We start from the raw sequence: 19,598 nt of genomic DNA, 5'->3' as shown, positions 1-19,598 counted from the left end.
AGTGAGCCGGCACTAACCTCAGGACCCCTGGGACCAGCCCACACCCACCAACAGGCCAACACCAACCTTGGAAATCCCCGGGCCCTGCCTACCAGCAGGTTGACACCAACTCTGAGACACCTTGGGAACCCAGTTCTGTCCACAGTGAGCCAGCAATACCCCAGGACACCCTGAGATCCAGCCCCCCTCACCAACAGGCCGAAGCCAGGTTTGGGACACCCCAGACCCTGCAGCTAGCCATGGCGGGAACTGGCCCCACCCATCAGCTAGATGCACTAGAAGGAACAGCAGTAGATCAGATGATACAGAGACATGGATCAGGAAGCTGGAAGACAGAGTAGTGGAAATCACTGATGCTCAACAGGAAAAAGAATGAAAAGAAATGAGGGCAGTTTAATCTGGGACCACATCAAGCATATTAACGTTCACATTACAAGGGTCCCAGAAGGGGAAGAGAGAAAGGGGCAGAAAACATATTTGAAGGCATGATAGCTGAAAATTTCCCTCATCTGGGAAAGGAAACACACATCCAGGTCCAAGAAGCACTGAGAGACCCAAGCAGGATCAACCAGTGAGGGCCACACCAAGACACATTGTCATTAAAATGATAATGGGATGAGAAGATATTAAAAGCAGCAAGGGAAAAGCAACAAGTAACATACAAGGGAACTCCCATACGGCTGTCAGCTGACTTTTCAGCAGAAACTCTGCAGGCCAGAGGGGGTGGCACAGTATATTTGAAGTGAGGAAAGGGAAGACATACAACCAAGAATACTCTACCCAGCAAGGCTCTCATTCAGATCTGACGGAGAGATCAAAAGCTTTACAGACAAGCAAAAGCTAAAGGAATCCTGCACCACCAAACCAGCTTTACAAAAAATGTTAAAGGGAGTTCTCTAAGCAAAAAAGAAAAGGCCACTACTAGACACATGAAAATCATGACAGGAAGAAAGCTCATGGTTAAAGGTAAATATACAGTAAAGGTAGTAAGTCAACCACATACAAAGCTAGTAGGAGGGTTAAAAGACAAGAGGAGTTAAATCCACAATAAGTAGTCAAGGGATATACAAAACAAAAGGATATAAAATATGATGTGGAAAATAGTAAATGGGCGGGGGTAGTAAAAATGCAGTGTTATTAAAATATGTTTTAGCTTATGAGATCAGCAACTTAAAATAATCATGTATATATGTATGATTATTATATATCATGTATACGTATGATTATATACATGATTATATGTAGGATATATGACATACATATCTACATAGCAATATATAAACCTCACAGAAACCACAAACCAAAAATCTATAATAGATACACACAGAGAAAAATAAAGGAATCCAAACATAACGCTAAAGATAGTCCTCAAATCACAAAGGAAGAGAACAAAAGAAGAAGAAAGGAACAGAAAGAACTACAAAACAACCCGAAGGCAATTAGCAAAATGACAATAAGGACATACCTATTAACAATTACTTTAAATGTAAAGGGACTAAATGATATATATACGATGGAATATTACTCAGCCATAAAAAAGAATGAAATCTTGCCATTTGCTACAACATGAATGGACCTAGAGGGTATTATGCTAAGTGAAATAAGTCAGAGAAAGACAAATACTGTGTGATTTCCGGTGGAATCTAAAAAACACAACAAATGAACAAACAGAACAAAACATCAACAAAGTTATAGATACAGAGGACAAGCAGGTGGTTGCCTGAGGGTCAGGGGTGGGGGGAGGAAAGACATAGGTGAGAGAGATTAAGAGGTACAAACTTCCAGTCACAAAATCAATGAGTCACGGACATGAAATGCAACTCCTAACCAGTTTTGTTTCCCTTCCTGTACTGTTTTGAAGCAAACCTCAGACAAATACGGTTTCCTCTGAAAATGTTAATTTTTTAAAAAAGTTTTCATCCAATTGTCCCTGATCACTATGCCAGGGGAGCCAGTCAGGAGAACACCCCTGCATGTAGAGATGACTCCGAAGGAAGAGGGCTCAGGTGCCTCTCTCGCGCCCCGGGGAGGCAGTTGGACTCAAGTGATGCTCATGCAAACAGCCACCCGGGTGCTCTGTGCTTTTCTACAGGCGCTGCTGTCCTGGTGTTGAGGCTTCCTGGCAAGACATCGCTCTGTCTTCTTTTCCCAGAGCCCTGGGTTTAAATTCCCTGTTTAACAGCTGTGCGTCTCTAGAAAAGAATGTCAACCGGTGGGAGGTTTCCCCAGCAGTAAAACAGGAATAGGAGTGTCTACTACAGAGAGTTGCTGACAGCGTGAAACATGAGAACCTAAGCTGTAGGACTTCGTTCCAGTCTCTGTTCCAAGGTCCCCTCCTCAGAGAGGCCAGCCCGATCTGCCCTTTTACCTAAAGCAGCGGCCCCATCACTCTTTCTCCTCTTTCCCTGCAGTGTTTTCCTTCAAAGTTCTTATTACCCGCTGAAACAATTTGCTTGTTTATTGCCTGTCTCCTCTTCTAGAATGTAAGGTCCACAAGGCAGCGATTTTAGTCCCTTTCCTTTGCTGCTGTCTCCTCATGTTAGGACAGGACAGGAGACAGAATTGGAGCACAAAAGAACCTCGAATGAATGAATGAATGAGTGAATGAATGGGTGAATGGATGGATGAGTGGATGAATGAACAAATGCATGAGTGACTGAGTGAATGGATGACTCTACTAGAGAACTAAGCAAGGTGTCCTGGAGCCAAATTCCCTCTCCCCGCTTTCTTTCCCGCTCTGCCTCCCTTCCATGGGTACCAGGAGGGCAGAAGGCAGAGAAGCCAGGCCAGGCCCGAGTCTCTGAAGCAGCAGCATCACCTGGACTGGAGAGGGACACATCCCTTCTGGGCCCAAGTACCTGAGATCTGTCCTCCCCGAGACTTGCCCTGAGGTTTTTTTTTTTTTAAGATTTTTTGATGTGAACCATTTTTAAAGTCCTTATTGAACTTTCTACAATATTGCTTCTGTGTAATGTTTTGTTTTTTTGGCCCTGAGGCATGTGGGATCTTAGCTTCCAAACCAGGGATCGAACCCATGTCCCCTGCATTGGAAGGCGAAGTCCTAACCACTGGACTGCCAGGGAAGTCTCCCTGAGGTTGTTTTTGAGGGGCCTCACTTGTTGGATCCTTGCACCCCAAGTGCCTATCTTGGGTCCCATTTGTAAACCAACCCATCCCCACCCTTCCTTCCTTGTCTCAGGAAATATTCACAGAAGGCTGGGGCGGTCCAGGCCCTGATGATACAGTGGGAGAGCAGGTTCTGACGGAAGGCAGCCTCAGAAGGACTTTGTGGCCGTGAAGGGGGGTGTTTGCAGTTGAACGGGAGGCCCTAAGTCACACACTACTCGGGAGAGGTTTTGGGAGAGGAGATGCGCCCTCCTTTATGAGATGCTCGGAGGCAGTGTCTGGCCCACCTGCCCGCCCAGGACCTCACCTGATAATGCAGCACTGGTCCATCTTGTGCTGCTTCATGTTGAAGTAGCAGTTGTTTGCGATGGCAAAGATGTGCGGTGGCAGCTCGCCCACGTGGCGCTTGTAGTACAGCTGCACCTGCTCCACGGTGTAGAGGGGCAGCGCCTGGTACGGATTCACGGCCACAAGGATGGAGCCTGTGTACGTCTGGGGAAGGGAGAAGGTGGTTAGTGACCCCTACTCTGAGGATCAGCGCTGCCTGGCCCTGATCTTGGCCTTGGATGCCACCCCCCGAGGGCCACCAGGGCTGGCTGACTGTGGCGGGGAGGCGGGGTCTGATTCTGGACCGAGAGACGAGACCCTCAGCAGCTCAGATCCTTCACCAGGAAAGAGAGCTCCCAGGCAGGCGTGCATTCACAGGGACGTTAAATGAGGTGGTCGTGCTTAATGTTTGGTGCTCTGTCTGGTATTCAGAAGAGGCTTGATAAAAATGGACTGAATGGGGCTTCCCTGGTGGCACAGTGGTTGAGAGTCCGCCTGCCGATGCAGGGGACACGGGTTCGTGCCCCGGTCCGGGAAGATCCCACATGCCGCGGAGCGGCTGCGCCCGTGAGCCATGGCCGCTGGGCCTGCGCGTCCGGAGCCTGTGCTCCGCAACGGGAGAGGCCACAACAGTGAGAGGCCTGTGTACCACAAAAAAACAGCAGTGGTTAAGAATCTGCCTGCCAATGCAGGGGACACGGGTTCGATCCCTGGTCTGGGAAGATCCCACATGCCACGGAGCAAGTAAGCCCGTGTACCACAACTACTGAGCCCAGCGTGCTGCAACTCCTGAAGCCCGTGCACCTAGAGCCCGTGCTCTGCAACAAGAGAAGCCACCGCAATGAGAAGCCTGTGCACCGCAATGAAGAGTAGCCGTGGCTCGCTGCAGGTAGAGAAAGCCCACGTGCAGCAACGAAGACCCAGCGCAGCCAAAAAAAAAAAAAATGGAGTGAATGTATGAAGCAAGTCTTCACCTGCCTTTCACAGGGGCCTCCGTGAGGCTGGGCCACCACAGTAGCCCTCCTGGACCCCTCCTGGACCCTCCCACTCATCTGGAGCCTCCACTGGGCCTGCCTGCCCCTCTGGGTTGGGACGGGGACGGCCACCTCAACAGTCATGGTTTCATGACTTGTCATGAAGTCGAGTCTTCGTTTTCATTTTAGGAAGGGAGACGATAATCTCTCTGGCTCAGGACTATGACAACCACCAGATAAAAGAAAGCAAGCATAAGCTCTTTGGAAAAGATAAGCTGCAGTTCAACTTGGATAATCGCTGGTTTTGGTCCCAGCAGCTGAGGCTCACTCATCCAAAGTGGGCTCAGAGTGCCCCATCCCCATCTCCTTCCCGAGGGTCTCCTCCTTCTTCTCTCCCAGCCCAGCCCTCTATTCGGGGGCCCCTGCTCACTCTCCCACTCCTCTGAGCATCCCAGCATCAGGTCTGGTCAGAGGTCAATGAGCCACCTCCCTCTGAGAAGCCCAGGCAGGTGGTGACTTCCCCGGGTCACACCCACTCACGGCAGGGCTGGTGTCAGTGTTGGAATACCACCTCCCCTGGGAGGTCTGCATTAGAACAGGGATGAGACCCTCCCATCCACCGCTAGGCTTTGGGAGAAGGACCCGCATTTACCTACGCGGCCCTCGTGGTCATCACGCAACTTACTTCATAGGAAGGCAGAAGTCTTCTGCCTGGTGACCCTGTCTCTGCCACATACCTAGGAAGGAACCAGGCAGAAGACTACGCCCCATGGCCTTCAGTCCACTCGGCCATCAGAGCAGGCCTTCTGCTCTGCCACAGAGGAGCGAAGAGGCAGCAGTCATTGAGTGCCTCCTATGTGCCGGGTACTGAGCTGGCATGCTGCATGTCAGCTTTCTGTACACTCGAAGGCTTTATCCCCCTGCTTCTTTCAGACTGGGGAGCAGAGATCGATGAGCATCCTCATGCTGTGAGGGCGTGGGGAGTAGGGACTGAGCCAAGTGTGCCCGGGGCATAGTTTGCTTCCCCAGCCAAGTCAGCACGTGTGGCCCCAGCACACCAGGGGGCCCCATGTGGCCAGGAGGGACTCACGTAGATCTTGTGCTGCCGGTAGCGGATCAGGAGGTTGTGCACCATGCCCGCCTCGTTCAGGTCCCCCAGGAGGATCATGTCATCCACGCCCTGAGCAGAGTTGGGGTGCATGGGGCTGAGGGTGCCAAGGTCCTCTGCTCGGATCCAGTGTTCCTGGAACAAAGGGCACAGGCTTTCCTGAGCGGGGGTTGTCCTGGGCCAACCTGTCCCCCACGTCCTCCATGGATCAGACGATCTAGTGGCCGGCACCTGGCCGGCTTTGGTCTGTGGTGAAGGTCAAGCGATTGGCTCAATCCGAGGCTGGAGTCAGCACACGTCTAGGGCCGAGGGTCAGTGTGCACTGAGGGTCAGTGATTGGGGTCAGGGGCCGTTTGCAGCTGGGGAGCCTCACAGATGGTTGGAATAAAAGAGTGCAAGTGAAAGTGTTCTTTAAATGGCATGACATCATTTTGCAAATAGAAGGTATTATTGTTAACATCTGACTGGCTTCCAATCTGTGGGGCTCACAGGTCACAGTCTAGAATTTTCTCCTTGGAGGCTAAGTCTCTACATGCTTCACTTTGAAGCGCCTCAGCAAAGAGGGTTGCCCAAGGAGGACTTAAATGACCAGCTGGACCCCTCACTCTGCATGCCCTTCTCCACTGTCGCTCCCCTGCTGCTCCCCAGCCCCCCAGGGGACGGAGCTCGCTTCCCAGCAGGTCACCCTGAGCTTCCTACTCTCTCTTCTGGGCTGTTTTGCTCAGCGTGAGCTGGGCTTCCTCCATCTCCTCACATTCCAGGGCCTCCCCTCCAGGCATCCTTCTCACCTTTCCCTCCCTCCTCCTGTCCTTCCTGCTCAGCTTCCTTTACTTTGCAAACAATCTTCCTGCCCTCCCCCTCTCTCTGTCACAGCCCGTTTCCCACTTCACGCTTTCCTGGTCCCCTAATTGTCCTAATTTTCCATCTGCCAACACACTCCCTGCTTCTTCACTATAGGAGCAGTTCCCAAGACAGACACACAACGTTCACCACGACGGGACTTCCCTGTAGTCTGTCCTGCCACATGGGTCCCTGACTTGGGCTCTGGAATCCCTGGTGCTGGGGGCAGCACCAGAGATGGGAGGGGGCTCGGGGCCCAGGAGGGGTGGGGGGATGGGGCTGAGAAGGCTGAGCCCCTCAGGAGAGCGAGGCCATACTGACCTTGTATTCATCATCTTCAACCAAGATCTTGCCAGGCTTTGTCTCTTTGATGACGCCCCCGATGGGCACGCTGGTCTTGTCAGCAGAGGTGAAGTTCAGCCACACGTGGTCACCCTGGAGAGCAGAGAGGAGTCGGTGGTCAGATGCTTGATCCACCTTCCCCTTCCTGCTCAAGACTTACCTCCCCGGGGGGTGTCCCTTCCAACCAAGAGATCCCACGGTGGCTGAGGCATGCTCTCTCCCCCTTCCCCTCCTCCTCCTTTTTCTTTTTCTTCTTCCCTCTCTCCTACCCTGCTCCCAGCCCTTTCTCACTCTTGCCAGGAAGTTAATGGGAGGTGGCAGGGGAAGCTTCCCTGGCCCAGCTTTTTGCAGGAAAGTATCTCTCTGTGAGGTGCAAAAAGAGAGTCTTTGCCCTGCGAATAGCCCTGTAGCACCCAAACCCGTTGGCTGGGGAAAGACAAAGACTAAAATCTCACTAGGTTTGTGCCTGGCCTGCAGCATGGCATTGACCCACGTGAACCTCTTTCTAATCCAAGAAAGTTCACGCTGCTCAAAGAGGAGGAATCCCAAAGGAACAAGCAGAGATCCACATGCAAATATACTGACATTCAAAAGGAGGAAATGAGCAGGTGAATAACACTCACCAGGGGGAAACGAACTGCCACAGAGCAGTGGAAAGTTGTGACCAAGTATCTCACCATGATTTCCAAAAAACTTATTGAGGTGTAGAGCTGAGGCACGAGGGCTCAGAAATTAGATGCCGAGACAACTGAAAAGGATGGGACGTGAATTGGCAGAGCTCAAGAAAGAAAGGGAGGAAAACAAGTAAACATGCGCCGGAGATGAAAGCAAAACTGGAAGCAGCAACAGGGGAATAAGCACTTGCTAAAATCGTAGTAAAGATCATAGAAGACAGGAGGAGAAAAGAGCAAAATGACAGAGAAATTTTCAAAGTTAGGATTAGGAAAAAAAGGATAGATATGGAAGGCGGACAAAAATACTAATAATTGAAGTGCACAAAGAAGAAAATCGGGGGAAAAACCAGAAAAATTACTTAAATATAAAATTCAAGACAACTTTCAAGAAATTAATGAAGCCTTGAATCTATGGATTGAAGACACACCATTATTTCTTTGAAATAATGACAAAGAAAAATCAACTCTAGGACATAAAGGTATTGGACTAAAAAATTAAGAAATAATTTTTTGAGGGGTAGGCAGACAAAAAGACAAGTTCACTTATAAGGAGATAATTCAGGACAAATTCAAATCATATACGAGGGCCGAACATCTCCTACAAAGATCTCAGGAAGAGAGCAATACAGCTGTTAGGATGGCCATTATAAAAAAGTACAGAAAACAACAAGTGTTATTGAGGATGTAGAGACATTGGGACCCTTGTACACTGTTGGTGGGAATGTAAAATGGTGCAGCCACTGGGGAAAACAGTATGAAGGTTCCTCAATAAATTAAAAATAGAATTACCATATGATCCAGCAATCCCACTTCTGGGTAAATATCCAAAGAAATTCAAAGCAGGATATCACAGACGTATTTGCATTCCCATGTTCATTGCAGCGTTATTGAAAATAGCCAAGCAGTAAAAGCAACCCAAATGTCCATTGGCAGATGAACAAATAAACAAAAATGTAGTACATGCAGTCATCCCTAAAAGTACTTGGGGGATGGATTCAGGAGCCCCTGCAGATACCAAAATCCATGGATACTCAAGTGCCTTATATAAAATGATATAGCACAATGAATACTACACAGCATGGAATATTATGCAGCCTTAAAAAAGAAGGGAATCCTGTCATGTGCTACAGTGTGGATGGACCTCAAGGACCTTATGCTGAGCAAGAGAAGCCAGTCACAGAAGGACACATGCTGTATGATTCCACTCATGGAAAGTATCTAAAGTAGTCAAAATCATAGAAACAGAAAGTAGAAAGGTGGTTGTCAGGGGCTGGAGGAGGACAGAAGGAACACAGTGTTTAATGAGATAGAGTTTCAAGTGTGCAAGATGAAAATGTTCTCTGTTGCACAACAACGTGAATATACGTAACAATACTGAAATGTCCACTTAAAAATGGTTAAGATGGTAAATTGAATGTTATATTTTTTACCACAATAAAAAAAAACAGAAAAAAAAATCCAATAATTTTTTTACCCAGCCAAATTGTCTTTCCAGTATAAAGATAACAAACATTATTGAAGATACAATATTTTCCCATAAGCCTTTTGGAAAAAAACGATTAGGGGACGAACTTCAGTCAACAGTGCAAAGAATGAATATAGGTCCACACCAACACACACATCAAGAAATTTCAAAATACTTGGGACAAAGAAAAGATCATAAAGGCTTTCAGAGAGAAAAATAAGTTTTATACAAAGGCTCAAGAATTAAAATGTTGTCCACCTTCTCCATAGCAAGGCTGGAAACCAGAAGGAGTACATGTCTTCACAGTTCTCAGGGAAAATTACATCTAGTATGGAATCCTATGCCCAGCTGACATTCAAATGTGAATAAACATATTTTCGGACATGCAAGTTGTTAAAAATACTTCATATGTACCCATTCTCAGGAAGCTATTACAGGTTGTGCTTGATCAAAACAAGGGAGTAAACCAAGAGAGAGAAGAACCTTGGGTCCGAGAAAAGGGATTCAGTGCAAAGGAGAGGTGAAAGAAATCTTCAGGGTGGTTGTGAAGGAGACCCCAGGACAATTCTGAGATGTGTGCCTCAGAAGTAGAAGATGCCGGTTTAGATGTGGCCTCCGCAACGCTGGGAGAAACTTCTTCCTGAGGATGAAACTGATTGAACTCCCAGATGAATCATTTTGAAAGGACATTGACATATCTGGGAGAAAGCTGGGTGGCGGGGGTCGGGGGAAGGTTATGTCATCATAAGTATAGAGAAAACAAAGCAGATAGGGCAGAAGGACAATTACAAAGTCTAGCAAAGGGAAGCACAGCACTTACAATACATTGCAGGACTCAGTCGAGAGGAACATTTTCTTTCTTTCTTTTTTTAAACTTTTTATTTTATATTGGAGTATAGCTGATTAACAATGTTGTGTTAGGGGCTTCCCTGGTGGTACAGTGGTGAAGAATTCACCTTCCAATGCAGGGGACGTGGGTTCGATCCTTGGTCAGGGAACTAAGATCCCACATGCCATGGGGCAACTAACCCCGTATGCCATAACTACTGAGCTCTAGTGCCTCAACTAGAGTGCACATGCCACAAACTACAGAGCCCATGTGCTCTGGAACCCATGAGCCACAACTACAGAGCCCACGCACCCTGGAGCCTGTGCACCACAACTAGAGAAGAGAAAACCCACAGGCCACAATTAGAGAGAAGCCCACACACCACAACGAAGAGCCCACGTGCTACAAAGAAAGATCCTGCATGCCTCAACGAAGACCCTGCGTGCCGCAACTAAGACCTGACGCAGCCAAAAACAAAAACAAAAACAACAACAAAAAAATAATGTGGTGTTAGTTTCAGGTGTACAGCAAAGTGATTCAGTTACGTATATACATGTATCTCTTCTTTTTCAAATTCTTTTCCCATTTAGGTTGTTATATAATATGGAGCAGAGTTCCCTGTGCTCTACAGTAGGTCCTTGTTGGTTATCTGTTTTAAATATAGCAGTATGTACATGTCAGTCCCAAACTCCCTAACTATCCTTCCCCACCCCTGTCACTTCCCCCCGGGTCACTGTAATTTCGTTTGAGAGGAACATTTTCTTAGATAAAACAGGTAAACTCTGTATGTAGATCTAATGAAAGCTAGGATTTAACAATTTCGGGAGGAAGGAGAGACAGTATGAGTGCTGTGGGCGGGCGTTAGGGGCAAGGAGCTAAGGCCCTTCTCACCTAGTGGGAAGTCAGTAATAGGTGATGCCTGGAACCGAAAACTCAAACAGCCCTGTACACACGTTCTTTAGAGACACAGAGGGAAGTATCAATGAATCGACTAGAAGGTCGAGGTGGTCACCTCTCTGGAAGAGGAAGTGGGGGACTGATTCTTCAAACTGTGTGCCCAAAACAACTTAATAAAACTAAAAGCGAAATGAAAAAGAACAGCAAGGAACAGCTGCCACAGGATGCAGAAGACCAGCCTGAGAAGCGTACTAGATTCAGTGAACTAATTGAATCACATCAGGAACCTCAGAGACCTAGAAAAGCTTTCTTACAACAAGGATAAAATTCCAGTGTGAAAATTGCGGCATGCAGCTGAAACAGCGGGCAGATTACCAAAGAGAGAAGATTATCAGTCAAAGACAGATGATGGGAACTTCCCTCGTGGTCCAGTGGTAAAGAATCCACCTTCCAATGCTGGGGATACAGGTTTGATCCTTGGTCAGGGAACTAAGATCCCACGTGCCGCGGGGCAGCTAAGCCCAAGTGCCACAACTACTGAGCTTGCGCATCTCAACTAGAGAGCCCACGTGCCGAAGACTACAGAGCCCACGTGCTCTGGAACCCGCGTACCATAACTACAGAGCCCACGTTCCCTGGAGCCTGTGTACCACAACTAGAGTAGAGAAAACCTGCACGCCACAACTAGAGAGAAGCCTGCATGCCACAGCGGAAGATCCCGCATGCCTCAACGAAGATCCCGCATGCGTCGAAGACCCGACACAGCCAATAAATAAATGAATACATACATAAATAAATAAAAAGACAGATGATGGGTATCTCACAGTGAACTTGATATTAACCAGAGATGAAAAAGAGAAAGACCATTTCCAGTCCACACTTAATGATAAGGTGTCAGGCCAACATGAGCTGGAAAGATAAACAAAAGAGCTAGAACGTGACTTTTGTTCACTCCATTTGGCCAAAGCTCTCCTAGGAAATAAATGAGAAACCGAGCGCAGAAAATAGAGCTGCTTCATGAACTCTATTGGAAGAAAAAGATGACGGTGCAGAAACAGCTGAATCAGGAGAAGAGTGAGTGAGAAGAGATAAAGCAGAAGCTATCAGCTGCAAAGAAAGTCACGTCTATATTGAGATTCAAGAAACAGAGGAGGAATTACAGAAAGCAGAGAGATCTACGTGACCTTCCTTGTTCTTTGTGATAAGCAATACCTGACAGCTGGCTGCTACCCATGATGCAGAAAGTTCCTTCCCCAGCCTGAGACAGAAATTACTACAAGGAAACTCAAAGACCCAAGGCCATGAAGAATCCACTTCCGGGAGACCTGATCCTCAGTCTTCCGAGGTGGGCTGGCTCTTCTGGACATTGGCTGAAATGGGCGCTGTGCCCTGATCCCATGTGCCCACCTGCCATGTCTTCTCTTCCCATAGAAAAGATGGGCCTAGAGATGCCTCTGTGCTGCCTTTACTTAGATAAATGAAGGATCCAACCAATGAGAAATACCCTGTCAAGACATTTTTTTTTCTGTTCTTTTATTTTTCATTTTATTCTATTTTTAAAATTGTTATTGAAATATAGTTGATTTACAATGTTGTGTTAGTTTCAGGTGTATAGCAAAGTGATTCAGTTATACATATATATATATATTCTTTTTTTACATTCTCTTCCATTATAGGTTACTACAAGATACTGAGTATAGTTCCCTGTGCTATACAGTAGGTCCTTGTTGGTTACCTATTTTATATATTGTAGTGTGTTTTGTCAGGACATTTTAAGCCCTGAATATAAGTGAGGGATTACTGTGCAAGTGTGGTCCCCCTGCCAAAGCCCAAAGGTTGGCCAAGGTCATTTTCTTTAGGTAATACAATCTGTCTCTTTCCTCCAAACTCCCTGTCTCCAGTATTCTCCTTATAGGGTCTCATTGCCTCTCTTCTTCTTTCCTTGGGAGTGATTTGACTCAGCCTGTGGCAACTCCCACGAACAACCCCTCGATGGAAGAGATGCCATTCTTACCAGTCTCAAGCCCGACATCCTGAGGCAGCCACTCCTGACAACCTGTGTGCAGAGAGAAAGCAGAATGTCAGTCCTTGTGGCCCTGAGTTGGAGCCCTGGAGGGCAGGAGCCACGTGTGTTCATCAGCGTGGCTCTGAGCGCCTGGCATGGGGCCGAGAAATGACTCTTCAATGAATGGACGGATGAGTCATGGTCCCACCGCAAGTGTGAGAGGAGGCGCCCTCAGCTTCATCCATCCTATCTCATCTTTACTGAACGTCTATTTTGCACTTGGCACTGGGCTCAACTGGGAGTGCGGTGGTTCTGAACATCCCTAGGACACCATCCCTGCCGTCCAGAAGCTCAAGCTGTGTCTGGTCAGACATCCGTGAATACCAGTCATCACCCTACACCACACGGAGTGCTGAGGGAAGCAGCCAGCAGAACTAGAGACACAACATACTTGATCTAAACCTCACGGACAGGGGCTTCCCCGGCGGCGCAGTGGTTAAGGATCCACCTGTCAATGAAGGGGACACGGGTTCGAGCCCTGGTCCAGGAAGATCCCACATGCCGCGGAGCAACTAAGCCCGTGAGCCACAACTACTGAGCCTGCGCTCTAGAGCCTTCGAGCCACAGCTACTGAAGCCTGTGCACCTAGAGCCCGTGCTCCGCAATAAGAGAAGCCACCACGATGAGAAGCCGCGCACCGCAACGAAGAGTAGCTCCTGCTCGCTGCAACTAGAGAAAGCCTGCACACAGCAACAAAGACCCAACGCAGCCAAGAATAAATAAATAAACCTCACGGACACCCCCAAAACACAGATATCCCCCATTTCACTCATGGGACTCAACAAAGGAAAGGTGACCCGTTGATCAGTAGCACAGCTGGGGATTCAACCTGGACCTGCCTCCTTTCAAACCTGTCCGCAGCACCTGGCGGCCTCCCTGGTGCCCTGGGAGCACACAGGCAGGCCTGTGTAGCTGCCAGCAGGTGGGGGAGGGAGGAGAGGGAGGGGAGGGAGGGGGAAGGAGGGGAGGGGGGAAGGAGGGGAGGGAGGGAGGGGGAAAGGAGGGGAGGGAGGGAGGGGGAAAGGAGGGGAGGGAGGGAGGGGGAAAGGAGGGGAGGGAGGGAGGGGGAAAGGAGGGGAGGGTGGAGGCCCTGATCTCAAGGAGGAGCCCCACCCATCCCCAGCCTTGCCCCACTGAGCAGCGGGAGGCAGGTACTGGCTTTTTTGTTCATCATATGCTCCCTGCTTCTAACACAGACTTGCTCCAAGGAGGGACCCAGGAAATAGTTGTTCAGTGAAACAGAGAACGAAGCCCTTGGAGAGGATGTCCTTTGACAATGGTTTTGCCAGATTTGTAAGAATTCACAGTGGAAGGAAAGAGGGGCCTTCTCGGGAGTTCCCTGGTCGCCTAGTGGTTAGGATTCAGGGCTTTCACTGTCGTGGCCCGGGTCCACTCCCTGGTCAGGGAACTGAGATCTTGCAAGCCGCGAGACCAAAATAAAAGGGAGGGGGGAGCGATTCTCTAGGGATGCTGCAACTTTAGCAAAGGCAGAGGGAAAAGTGCAAAGGATGTGAGGGGTCAGCACATTTGGGTTGAGCAGACCAAGCTGGGAGGTGTAGGTAGTGGGTGAATGTGACAGAGAAGCTTTGCCACTCTGTTCTGCTGGACAAAGAATTTTCTTATTCCAATTTTTCTTTCGTGTGTGAGCATTTATATGTTTATGGCAATCTACTCCTCCTAGCATTTGTTGAGTGCCTACAATGTAAAAGGCGGTAGTAATCATTGAGATTCCTTTTTAAGGGTCTGAGGCTACTGCTCTTTCAAGGGGAGGCTGGTCCATCTCTGCGCCTCACATACTGCAATGAGGTGGTGGGTGGGAAAGACGCAGAGGGCATTGCCTGCCTCTCGCTCCCCACTGTGGCTCTGTCCCCTCACTTCTCCACCCCAGGTAGGAATCTGAGGCTCACCCACGTTCTTTAGCTCTGTCACTCTCTACCCCCTCACCCATGGCACTGACCTCCATGGACATAATCCCTCTCCAGACACCAGGATGTGTCCCATAGGTGCCCCCCTCCAGTCCTGCCATCCCTGGGCGATGGACCTGCCAAGTGTTCTGGACTCCCACTCCTCTGGTCCCCAGACTCCACTGACCTCCACTCCCCCACGACTGGCCCTGGTCTTCCTGTGTCCCAGAACTTCTCCACTTCAGAAGCCATGTCCTCCAGCTGCCACCCTCCAGTCACACCCCAGGCCAGCACCAGGCCCTCCGCCCATGGCCAACTGTTCCCTCATTTCATCACGACCCCTCAGCCCTTGCTTTTCTCTCCATTCTATCAACCAGGCATCCGAGCTTCATTTCTATCCCAACCTGCCTAGAAACTGACTTACATCTTTTCTGGAACAAAGTGGTTTTATAAGTACCCATAAACGGAATACAAAAATAAAGTACGGTAAGCTGCACTGTATGTGGCCCCCTCTGGTCCACCCTTGTCTTGTGAATGTTGTTGACTCCTCCTTGTACCTTGCAAAGTCCCGGCACCAAGCTGAGCCCACCAAGGATGGGTCACACCCTCTTGACGACAGGGGCCAGCACCTCCCCTACGACCTTAGAAATGTTCAGGGACACTTGAGTGGGCCCTGGTCAGCTCTTTCTGGAAAAAAAAACCCAACAACACTCTTATTTCAAATCTCCCTCCCACTACTCACTCTGCAGAACACCTTGATCTGTGTCATTGAAAAAAGAGAGAAAAATCACCCTCAGCTTCCAGCTCTGCCCACTCCCTGCCTTTCCCTATATCTGAGAACATTTAAGGGACTGCCCAGGGGAAGGGGCCCCCTGACAGCCCCACACTAACCCTTCCAGCCCTGCCCTCTCTGGCCTCCTCCATCAGGGCTTTTGCTTTATCAATTACTCTGATGGTTAAAATACTCCCACAAATTCTTTGACGCTGCTCCCTTCCAAATACGGAGACTCATTCTCCCTACTGTGGATGTGGGTTTAGTGACTCCCTTCTAACAAATAGAATGAGGTCGGTGTGATGGAGTATAGCTTCTGAGACTAGTTCATAAAAGGCTCTGTGTCCTCCTCCTTGCTCTGTCTGAGGTCACTCGGCCTGGGGGAACTTGCTGCCGTGTCATGAGGATACTCAAGCAGCCCCAAGGAGGACCCATGTGGTGAGGAACTCAGATCTCCAGTCAACAGCCAGTGATCTTGAAAGCAGATCTTCCAGCCGTGGTCAAGGCTTCAGATGACCAGAGCTCCAGCCAACGTCTTGACTGCAACCTTGTTATGGGTTGAATTGTGAACCCCTCTCCAAGTTCATATGTTGAAAGTCCTAACCCTCAGTACCTCACAATGGAACTGTATTTGAAGATAAAGCCCTTTTGAAGAGGTGGTGAAGTTAAACTGAAGCTGTGAGGGTGGGACGTAATCCAACATGACTGATATCCTTTTAAGAAGAGGAAGAAATACCAGAGCTGTACATGCAGAGGGATGGTCATACGAGGACAAAGCAGCAAGAGGGTAACTGTCTGCAAGCCAAGGAGAGGGGCCTTGGGAAGAACCACCCCTGCCAACATCTTTGGTCTGAGACTTCCAGCTCCAGAAGCTGAATATAAATGAACCCTAGAAAATGAATATAAACCACGTGAGTGTTCCTGGCCCAGAACCACCCAGATAAGCTGTTTTTGGATTTCAGAAATTGGGTGAGGAAACAAATATTTGTCATTTTAAGCTGCAAAATCTTGGAGTAATTTGTTATGCAGCAGTAGATAACTAATACAATTACCCCTCCCTCTCACATCTTCATTCTTTTTTACTCTTCTGGTTTTCCTCCCTGCATAGAGATCCAAATTTTGTCTATCTTAAAATGAATTTTCTTGGCCTCATGACCGCCTCCAGCTATTGCCCTCCTCTTGTTTCTATTCCACAGCTGAACTGCCTGAAAGAGTTGCCCCATGATGCTGCCTCCACTATCTCACCCTTCATGCCTTCCCAAGCCTTGGGTCACACACACGTACCCACAAACGCTGCAGCGACCCCTCCAGGGCTAACATTGCCCAAGTCCATGACAGGACTTTTTCAGCCATGTCCTGTTCCCTGAGCACGCCCCCCTTGGCTTCTGCAGGACTACACTTCCCTGTCATTCCTTTGCTTTAGGGGGTCCCCTCAATCTCCTCCCAGGGCCCTTTCCCTCACCTTGATCTCTTGGTGTCTGAGGGAGATGCTGGTTGTTTTTGTCTGCCTGATGTGCCGTCCCCTATTTTCTTTTGGGGGAAATTCTCCTCCCTTTGTCCAAAATGTTTCTGATAGGAACCATGAATCATGGTACCTCAAAGATGGCATGCAATCCAAGAAAGGGCTTTCTCTGAGATGTTCTGAATTGAAGCTGGGGATTAGTTTTCTTCTCTAGTTGCAAAGTTCTGAAATGTGATTCCAGAACTGCCAGGGGCTACGGTCCTAGTGTCCTGAAAATAGCTGATATGAGAGAAGAAAGTTGGAAGGACAGGAGGGAATGAAACAAAAGACAGAAATCCTGTCTTTGACTTTTTGCACTTTGTTATTTGAGCTAAGCCATCTGTACTCTGTCATTGAAACCGAAGAATTATCATTGATATGGTGGTCCTCATTCTATTCTCCTTCAGTCTGCCCACTCCCCTTGCACATTTCCACCCTCTCCCAGGGCCACTGACAAAATCAAAGCACTTCTGAGCCTGAAGTCAACGTCTCAAACCCTCATCTCCATCCGGAACTCCAGCTCCACCAAGGCCCTAGTCTCTGGATATCTCCAGGAGATAGGCCATGGGCACAACAAACTCAACATGACCACACATCTCCTCTGTCCCTAAATCTGCTCTTTCCCCTTCATTCTTTATCTCAGTGAATGGAACTAGCAATTGTTGAAGAAAACACTTGAGTCATCCTATGATCCTCATATCTAAATGATCACCAGGATCTGAAGATTTCATCTTTTAAAAGCTTGAGGCTCCCAACTATATGTTGTCTGCAAGAAACTCACTTTAAATATAAAGACACAGATAGATTAAAGATAAAGAGAGAGAAAAATATACCATGTTGATATTAATCAAAAGAAAGCTGGGGACTTCCCTGGTGGTGAAGTGGATATGACTCCACACTCCTAATGCAGGGGGCCTGGATTCGACCCCTGGTTGGGGAACTAGATCTCGCATGCATGCCACAACTAAGAGTTTGCGTGCCACAATTAAGGAGTCCGTGTGCCACAACTAAAGAACCAGTGAGCCGCAACTAAGGAGATCAGGAGCTGCAACTAAGGAGCCCGCGAACCACAACTAAGGAGCTCCCCTGCCACAACTAAGACCCAGCACAACCGAATAAATAAATAAATATTAAAAGAAAAGAAAGCTGGAGTAGCTATACTAATTTTAGGTAGTGCTGACTTCAGGGCAAGGAAAATTATGAGGAATATAAGGGGAATTACATAATAATAAAGGGGCCAATTTCCAAAGAAGACATAACTTTACTTAACATGTATGTGTGTAACAACAGAGCATCAAAATACATGTGGTAAACTGGTAAACCTACAAGGAGAAAAAGATAAATCCACTATTATAGTTGGAGGCTTTAACACCCCTTTATCAGTAATTGACATACTTGGCAGGCATAAAATCAATAAGTACATAGTTGAAATGCATAGCATCTTTAGTCAACTGGATCTAATTGACACTTGTAGAATACTTCATCTAACAACAGCAGAATATACCTTCTTCTCAAGTTCACATGGACCATTCACCAAGATAGGCCACCTTCTGGGCCATAACATCCCTGAGGAAATTTAAAAAAATAAAAATCATATAATGTCTGTTGTCAGACCACAAAGAAATTAAACTAGAAATCAAAATAACTAGAAAATCCCCAAATATTTGGAGATTAAGAAACATACGTATAAATAACACGAATCAAAGTCTCAAGAAAATTCTTAAAGTGTTTTCAACTAATTGAAAATGAAGCTACAACTTACTAAAAGTTGTGGAATGCAGTGAAAGCAGTGCTTAGAAGGAAATTTATAATACTGAAAGACTATATTTAAAAAGATGAGGATCCAAATCAAGATGGTGGAGTAGGAAGACACAGAACTCACCTCCCCCCACGAACATATCAAAAATACATCTACATGTGGAACAATTCTTGTGGAAAACTAACTGGAGACTGACAGAAAGACTCCTGTACAACCAAGGCTCTAAGAAAGATACACACAAAATTGGGTAGGAAGGGAAGAGAAGCGGTCAGGTGGGGTTCTGTGCCCCTGGGAGGGGACTCAGAAGAAAAGAGAGATTACATGGGCAGAGACCCTCCCTGGAGAGGGAACAGTTTGAGCCACATATTGGGTGCTCTAACCCTGGGGTCTGACAAAGGGAAGACAAGCCCCCTTGGCTCATTGGAGGGCAAGTGGGACTAACAGGAAGGAGGTGGAAATCCTGTACCTTGCTTGTGAGGAGCACATGAACAGTTGCCTACTCCCAAAGCAGGGTGGAGAGGGCAGATTGAAACCACACAGCTGGCTGACTTGTTTCCCAGGACCACCCCGGAGCATGCCCTAACCCGAGCTGAGCAAATGCTCCAGCATTGTTTGCCCCATGTCACAGCTCCACACTGGAGTGAGGGCTGCCATGGCCAAGGAAAAAGCTTTGCTGTGAGACTCTGTGGCAGCTCAAACACTAAGCAGCTTCTGAGTAGGGAGGGGGCTGTCATTACTGGTGATTGCACAAGTGATACATCAGAGGCACTCCAGATCTTTGACAGTGGCCATATCAACATACTCTGTGCCCAACGTTCATTGAATACCCAGCCCAGTGCCTCTTGCTCCAGCTCTGCTCCCCTCTGGGGCTGAAGGTGCTGGTGCTGGTAGGGGGAAGAGCACACACTTAAAGGGAATGTAGCCAGCTCACACCCGACACTCAGGGCTTCTGTTCCAGCAACTTGAGACCTAACCCCACCCTTGATAAGGCAAAGTTTGCCACTGAACAAAGGGT

At 48.0% G+C, this 19,598-nt stretch overlaps 1 protein-coding gene across 1 annotated transcript in view; it reads right to left on the bottom strand.

Moving 5' to 3' along the window:
* The window catches only part of MYO7B (myosin VIIB), a gene marked incomplete at both ends in the record, with an annotated part of 75,106 nt that extends 62,492 nt beyond the window's left edge, over positions 1–12,614 (bottom strand). The window contains 4 exons of the mRNA XM_082659016.1: positions 3,434–3,618; positions 5,518–5,670; positions 6,697–6,810; positions 12,597–12,614. Of these exons, the coding sequence (XP_082515142.1) occupies positions 3,434–3,618; positions 5,518–5,670; positions 6,697–6,810; positions 12,597–12,614 (470 nt within the window). The remainder of the gene's footprint in view (positions 1–3,433; positions 3,619–5,517; positions 5,671–6,696; positions 6,811–12,596) is intronic.
* Positions 12,615–19,598: the final 6,984 nt, after the last annotated feature.

Source organism: Grampus griseus, assembly GCF_964374135.1.
Source record: "Grampus griseus genome assembly, chromosome: 7".
NCBI classification, from domain to species: Eukaryota; Metazoa; Chordata; class Mammalia; order Artiodactyla; family Delphinidae; genus Grampus; species Grampus griseus.
The sequence above is the reverse complement of the archived record's forward strand: the minus strand, read 5'-3'. Positions and strand labels throughout refer to the sequence as shown.